Raw genomic sequence first — 7,731 nt, 5'->3', positions numbered from 1 at the left:
GCTCCAGCACGTGGATCCACCTGTTCCCAGCAAACTCCGGGCTCCGGCCTCCCCCTGCCCTCCCCCCTCCCCTGCTAGGCGAAGCAGACGGCCCAGGTACACAGCTGGCCTGCGTGCAGTGCAGAGGTCACTGTGGAGAGTCCATAGCACCCAGTGGCCAGCACGGTGACAAGTCTTGGGGCCATGGGGCACAGGCAGAGGCCTTGCACCGACCCTAGGCTGAGGACTCTGGCTGGACGGAAATGACCTGAGCTGCTTACAGAGAGAGAGCGCTTCCCGATGCACCTGGAGACTTCAGGGTCAGTGAGCGCAGGTGAGGCTCAGCCCTCTCCTTCCCACGAGCCCTCGGGCCCTGCAGTTTGGCCAGTGACCCCACTGGACGTGGAGGGACAGACGTAGGCCCAGCTGCCTGGCTTCCAAACAGGCCTGGTGTGGATGGCGCAGGGATGCATGTGGTTGACTGCACTTCGCTGCACCCGACGAGCAGGCACCCTGGTTTTCGTCTTTAGACACCCCGTTATATGTGGATAATGGCGTGGCCGGACCCCACATCACTAAAGCGTCCACGTTTGTGAAGCGCTCCCCTGTGTTCCAAAGGCCTGCCCTGTCGCGGGCCTGGGGTCTCCTGGCACCACATGTGGGCGGCAGGGCACCGCCCCATCTTACAGGAGGGGCACGGACGCAGCGAGAGGGGTCCCCTGTCTGCTGCCCCCAGGGACGGGCACCCGTCCAGTTTGCTTCCTGAAGAGCCTGTCCTCCTGGGTCCCGCCTCCGACAGCGCCTGTCTCTCCGGGGAAGCGAGTGGGCGTGGGAGGCCCAGGCGGCTGGGGCTGGGCCGCGGCTCCCGGACCCCGGAGCCCCCCGCAGGTCCTTCTGCGTCTGGCTCCCGGCACGGCACATCAGGCTTGGGTTTTAGTCGGGGTTCCTACACCGTGACCCCAGCTCACACTTGTAGGGGCGGTGCCGGGTGTGGCAAGCCAGGGCACCCCACCTATTCTGCGAATCGGTTAAAAAGGTCAGGGAAGGAACCCACTCCAACTCGGCAGGAAGGGCGGAGATCGGTTCTAAATGCCGGAAATGCCGCCCGCAGCCCCGCCCCCTTGGGCTGGGGGCTCGGCCAGGGACCCCGCTCCTAGCCGCTGACCTGGCTGAGTCTCCGTGGAACGTGGACCGTGGCAGGTCCCAGGCCAGAGGAAAGCTCCTTCAGGCCCCTGTCTAGTCAGTCCCCGGGGCTGGGACAGGGTGGGGTTCTCTTGGCTCTTGGGGTCTGCTGGGGCCGGGTGGGGGGTAAAGCAGGGAATTCTGGGCTTCAGGCAGCACCGCCAGGCACCCTCCCTGGCTCAGGCCCCGCGCTGGGCTGAGGACGCCGGGGAATCCTTGGCCTGGCTCTGCTCTCTGTCGTCTCCTCCGTTGGGAAAAACTCTTTGTGGATTAAATTAAAGATCTGAAGATGAGGTCGTCCCAGATTGGGGGCCCCTAATTCCAATGGCTGGTGTCCCCAGAAAACACAGCAGAGGAGAGACGGAGAGGAGAAGCCGCGTGAAGATGGAGGCAGAGGCTGGAAGCAGCCCTAGGCCAAAGGATGCTGCCCCCCGCCCCCCCCAGAGCGGGAAGGGATGGGGAGGAGCCTCCAGAGGGAGGCTGGTCCTGCGACGTCTTGTCTTGAACTTCTGGACTCCGGACTGGTGTGAGAACAGATTTCTGTCATTTCGAGTGGCCGGTCTGAGGTCCTTTCTTTCCTTGGCCCCAGGATGCTGGCAAATCCGTTCACGAGACCAGCATGGCTTCCAGTGGCCTTCACGACAGGCAGACGCACAAGCCACACTTGGGGTTAGAGCGTTTTCAAAACACGAGCATCCACCCTGTTGGTTTTAAGTGGAAGCTTTCCAAGTGCTTCTAGCCCATCCCCAGATACGACATAAACGTAGGTATTCTTAATGCATTAGATGGGTTGGGCGTCTTTAAACAAGCTGTCAGGAAAATGAATCGCGGGAGGTCCAGTGGGTGTTAGAGCTGAGCTCGCCTAAGTGCTCCGCAATCCTCCGCGTCTGGTCTGTGGGTGAGTGTGCCAGGCGGGGCCTCAGAGGAGCCGCCCGGGCCAGGGTACCATCTCCACCCCATATCACCACCCAGGCAGCGGCTGGCAGCTCGCTGCGGCTGCCTGGCAGTGCCCCCAGTCTTCCGAACCTCTGAGGGTGCCAAGGGCCCCACTGTCCTCCAGGGCCCCATGGGGCCTGCCCCCTTTGAGCCCCTCGAGAGGACCGCCATCTTGGCAAAACGGGCCTCGGGGCGGGGCAGAATCTGGAGCCCAGCATTGTGCCAGCCTGTGGGGACAGAGGGAACTGTGAGTGGCCTCTCTCCTTCTTGCCTCCTGCAGTAGCCGCGTGGGCATGGCCGTGGCAAGAGCATGGGACTGCCACAACTCAGTGGCTTGAGCCCTCGCTCCTGGGTTCTCCTGTCCTACCTCCTGTCCTGGACGCTGGTCCCTGTGCTCCTGACCTGCTGTTGTGGGAAGACGGGCAGGCCACTTGGAGGCCACTAGAGAGCATCCATCAGAAGTCCCAGTGTTTGTTCATGGGTTGGCCCTGCCTCCCCCAGGCCGATTGCTGGAGGGAGAAATAATGGGGAGACGTCTCAGGGCCCCCCCCCCACCGAGGACAGTCCAGCGGGGTCTCCAGGGCTGTGTGGCTGAGAGGGTCCCTGGGCTGGAAAGACCCCTGCCCCTCTAAGGGCTCCCAAGAGCCTCTGGCAGCGATGGGAGTGGCAGGTGAGCCGAGATCTGGAGACCCCTCCATCGGGGAAGTGACCGTGACCTTGACAGCTGCTCCCATCTGTGCACATCCTGGGCGCTGAGCCGAGCACACTGACAGCTGAGCGCATCTCTGACTCCGGCTCCAGACCAGCTCGTCCTTGGCCGCCCAACACACAGGGCTCCTCGGTGACGTCCCAGATGCACTTTAACCCCTGCTGACCCCTGGGGCTTCACCGTCCTGCCGAACAGCTGGGAAACTGTGCTCGGGACAGTGGAGCCTGTGCCTGTCACGGCGCTCACAACGCGATGAGTCCCGAACAGGCTCGTTCCCGCCCAGCCTGGGGAGTCTCCGAAGCTCCGGGGTGGCGAGTGGCGCGTTTTTTTTTTCTTTTTTAAAGAGGAGCCGTTCTTGTGTTACTTGTGTTACGAGAGCGCTCTTAACCTTTAAACGCGTCTAGGGAGTCGACTGAAATTTACAATAAATTCACCTTTCAACAATGAGCTGAACAGTTTCAGTGCAAACAATGTTGCTTCTTTTCATAAGCCTCAGTGTGAGCTTTACTCACACACAGTGGCGACGTTCAACTTTGTTTCTAGAATAACTGCGTTTGTTATGTGTTCTTCTGCCACATTGTTTTAATAACTCCTGGGAACCGAAGTCTTTTATCATAAATTGCCTTGGATGTTTTTTGAAAGCAGGCAGTGTTTAAAATCCACAGAAGCCTTCCGTGTGAGGTACTAGCTCTGCTGTGCAGAATGTATCAGGTGGTTGCACACAGGCGCTGGACAAGCCACCCACTCACTGCTCTCTGCGGTCCCAGCAGGAGACTGAGCCTCAGACAAGGACGTCTCAGCTCCAGACACCAAGGTTAACGTGGACACAATGCCGCCATCTCACCGGAGACGCCCAAGTTCCAAGGTGGTCCAGATGACACCTGTTCCAGCAGCCCCCCGCCACCCGAGGGTCTGATCGGAGCCACGGCGTGCTTCGTGGCCATGTCTCTTTAGCCCCTTTAATGCAGACGGCTCCTCAGCCTGTCCCGGCCCCTCGCGTGAGCGCAGGCCAGCGGACTTGAGAACATTCCTCCACCAAGGGGACGACAGGGTGGAATGGAGGGTCCGCGCTCCGGGCCGGGGCGCTGTGTGCTCAGTGCCTGGGGCAGGAGCGCACCGTGGCATTCCTGGGCGTCTGTCATGTTTCCCCGGGTTGTGTTACTGTCGTGGGCACCCTGTGACTCGTCAAACATCACTCACGAGGGTCGGCGTCACCGAGGCAGAGTTGGCTACGATTGTGGAGCTCACGGTTCATGGGCAGGTGAAGGGAGAGAATGCGTGAGGGGGTGAACAGGTGGGTGGATGGGGTGCCCTCGGAGTGCCACCCAGGCAGAAGGTCACTGGCTGCTAGTGGTGGCACAGGACAGAAATACTGAGGAAACGACCGATGGCCTGATTTTTTTGGAACCAATTTTCTTCCACTTGGGGGAGACAAGTCTTGGCCATCTCTGGCGCCTCGTTTGAATCACATCGGACTTTAATGTCCTGGTGCCCACGGTGCCACCGTGGGCCGATGTGCCCGTAGGCTCCGAGCAGGTGGGCGAGGGACGTGCCCTCCTGTGTGACTCAGCCCTGGGAGGGAGGCACCCCGCACAGTGCTGGCCCCTCTGCAGCCGGGTCCACCCCGAGAGGAGTGAGTCTGTCGCAGTATAAATGAAAGAGTTTCTGTGACAGCAAGCGATGAGGCAGGGAGCCCCTGGGGCCCTGCGGAGCACCCGCCCTCCCCTCCAGCTCCGCTCAGCCAGCCAACTGGACCCAGCCCCAGGCCGTGTGGACAAGAACCATTCGAAGTCGCTCAGAAATCTTATCACAAACAAACTCTAAACGTGACCCGTTTGCAAGCGCCCAGCATGGACCCTCGCGGACGTAAAGGCTGGGTGAGGCCTGGCCCAGGAGGGGCTGTTTTGATTGGCTGACACCTGCACACACAGTAGATGAGAGAGAGACACACGGATGGATGCAGGCATCAAGCCCCAAAGGCCGGATGTCACGTTAAGAATAGTGGATGCTTGCCCAGACCTGCCAAGTTGCCAGGAAGCCTGAGCAGGGAACGTAACTTTTGAGAGACGGCGCCTGAGATGGGGCATGGCACGCACAGCCGGGCCGCGTCCCTGTGAGGCACGGCGGCCGAGCGCACGGAACAGGCTGCGTGCGGGTCCCGGAGGCCTCCTGGGGGCTGTCGGCACTGGACGGCGAGCGTCTCCTCTAGCCAGCCCTTCGGCCGCTCCCAGGCGTGCAGCCTAGGCTTTTCATGGGGACATGGAACCTCTGTCCTCCGAGGCCCTTGGGAGGCCCGTGAGAGTTTGGCAGACGCGTATGTGGAGGCGGGCCCATCAGCACTCACCGGGCCACTGCCGAGTGGGCAGATGGACTCCAGGCTGTCGGTGTCACAGCCGGCACGAGGACTCGGAACGATGGCCCTCGGGGAGGTGGGACAATGTGCATGGGGGATTTGTTCCGTGCGACCAATGAAGGGGCCACAGGGGTCGGGGGACGCTTTACAGGAAGGGGTCACTCCCGCCCTCTGCACCCCCCGCGAGCTGCCGGCCTGAACCCGCCACATCGCGCCTTTGGAGGCAGGTGGCATGGCTGTCGACCCCAGGCCCTCAGCGTGGGCCAGGGGAGACCCGGGGGCGGAAACAGGAGCCTGCGGAGCAAGTGGCTCCCACGGTGCTCAGGGCCCTTTCTGCTCCGTGCGGAGGGCGGGGGTGGGTGGCAGCGGCTCTGCCTCACCTCCCGCCATGCGCGGCCGCTCGGGCGTGGCCCTCCACGCAGGGGCCCCGTGGCCACGAGTCCTCAGCTCAGCAAGGGAGTCCTGCTGCTTGATTCCGTCCACGCGGCCACAGCCCGGCAATGGACACGCGGGCCGCAGCGCCCGCCCCACACCCCGTCTTGCTGGGCTTCTGATGCGGCAGCGCAAGCCTCTCTGGGGGCTGCTGTGGCTCAGGCATGAGGGACAGCTGGACGGGGACTTTGTTCCCCAGCCCCTCCTAGGCCCCCGGCCCCGGGCCAGCCCTATTGTGCCCTGCACCATCATGGGTGCCACGTCCCAGGGCCACGATGCCATCCGAGGTGGCAGTCCTGCCGGAACCCCTTCTGTGGGTGCCCGTGCCTGGTGGTCCTGCCTGACAGACCTCCTTGCGCAGGGCCAGGCCGCCCCACCCAGCCAGGCCACCTCCTTCAAGCCGACTGCCAGGTGGGCTCCCACCGGGGTTCCCAAGACACTGCCGAGACCCTCGGAGGGCGGCTGGTCACTTAGCTCCCAGGTTTTCCCCTCACACAGGCGCCGCCTGCCACGCCCAACACCTCGGCGGAAACATGGCTGCCGCCTCCCACAGCAACGGCACCTCCCGCAGCTCTCAAGTCCCCTGCCCGTGAGGTCAGGGCTGTGATGGCCCCATCTCGCAGGTGGGCAAACCGAGGCTACGCTCAGCCCCAGGCTCAGCTCCGTCTCCCGCGGGGGCTGGGTGGGCGGGGCAGCCCTGGGGAGTGGCCTGGGGCCCTTCGGGGACACAGTGCTCTCGAGAAACTGATGAGCAAAAGGCCAGCACCGGCTCATGGGTCCCCCCACGTTCCCGGGGATTTTGCGGCTTGGGGGGCTTCCCCCGGGTTCTTGGGGGTTCTTCTTTTGGGTTTCCACCCCCTTTGACAGAAGGAGGGGTGAGTAGGGGGCTGAGACCTGAACCCCAGAGTGAAGGGTGAGAAGGAGGGGGGCGAGGCTGTCCCCCGTCCTCTTCCCAGCCTCCCGGCAGCAGAATTTCTCGGTGACCATTCTCCAGCTTCCTGTACCAGAGGCGACACAGATGGGAAACTACTTTTGGGATGAAGGAACCAGACATGTTGGGGCTTTCCTGAGGGGTGCCTGCCAACCTCGCCCCCAGGTGACGCCCCCGTGCCTTCCCAGCCCTCTCCCTGGAAGAGGCTGCTCACCTGGATGACGACCTTGATGGTGGCCGTTCCCACGACGGGCGTGCACACCAGGCCGCCGGGGTGCTGGCCGTCGGCACTGCGGTTCTGCTGCCCCATGGTGAAGAGCATGGGCACGGCCAGCAGGCCCGCCGCGAGCCAGATGGCACCGATGAACTTCTTGGTGCGGCTGCGAGACATGAGGGTCTTGGCCTTGAAGGGGTGGCAGATGGCCAGGTAGCGCTCCACGCTCAGGCTGGCCACATTGAGGGCGGTGGCGTAGGTGCAGGCGTCCCGGAGGAAGTAGTAGCCGCGGCAGACGGCGTCGCCGAAGGCCCAGGGGTGGTGCACCCAGATGAAGTTGTACAGCTCCACGGGCATGGCCAGCAGCAGGATGAGCAGGTCGGACAGCGCCAGGCTGCCCAGGTGGTAGTGCACGGTGCTCTGCAGATTCTGCAGCGACTTCTTGCGAGCCAGCGTGAACGCCGTCACCGAGTTGCCCACCGTGCCCACCACGAAGAGCACCAGGTACACGACCGTCACCAGCACCTTGGAGTAGATGTCAGTGTTCACGTCCAGGTCGCTGCTGGGCGAAGCCGAGGCGCGCTCCGATGCGTTGCCGGAGCCATTCCCAAAGTCAGGGGCCAGGAGCGCTGCCTCCAGCCCCGTCGGCGACAGCGCGGAGGGGTCGGCGCCCCGGGGGCCGGGCGCGGAGATGTTGAGGCGCATGGTGGGCGCGCTGGGCCAGGCGCCTCGCTCCTCGGCGCCTGTGGCTCTGTCCAGCGCGTCCAGGGCTGGAAGTCGGGTGAAGGGTGGGCGCGTCTCGGGCGCGGACAGAGCCCAGGGAACCCGAGGGGAGGCGCGAGAGAGGGAAGGGGCGCGCCTTCCAGCCCGACGCGCCAGACCGGGGCCGCGCCGCCCCGGAGCTCTCCCGGCTTACGCTCGCGGGGGCTCCGCTCCGCCTCCACACTCCGCGCTTGTCCCAGCTTCCTCCCGTCTGCAGACCGCACGCCGCCTCC

General features: G+C 63.7%; 1 protein-coding gene across 1 annotated transcript in view; it reads right to left on the bottom strand.

Moving 5' to 3' along the window:
- The window catches only part of NTSR1 (neurotensin receptor 1), a 28,240-nt gene extending 20,799 nt beyond the window's left edge, over positions 1–7,441 (bottom strand). The window contains exon 1 of the mRNA XM_011374132.1: positions 6,737–7,441. Coding sequence (XP_011372434.1) covers positions 6,737–7,441 — 705 coding nt within the window. The remainder of the gene's footprint in view (positions 1–6,736) is intronic.
- Positions 7,442–7,731: the final 290 nt, after the last annotated feature.

Source organism: Pteropus vampyrus, unplaced genomic scaffold, assembly GCF_000151845.1.
Source record: "Pteropus vampyrus isolate Shadow unplaced genomic scaffold, Pvam_2.0 Scaffold239, whole genome shotgun sequence".
Taxonomy (NCBI): domain Eukaryota; kingdom Metazoa; phylum Chordata; class Mammalia; order Chiroptera; family Pteropodidae; genus Pteropus; species Pteropus vampyrus.
Note: the sequence above shows the minus strand (reverse complement) of the source record. Positions and strands in the feature narration are given on the sequence as shown.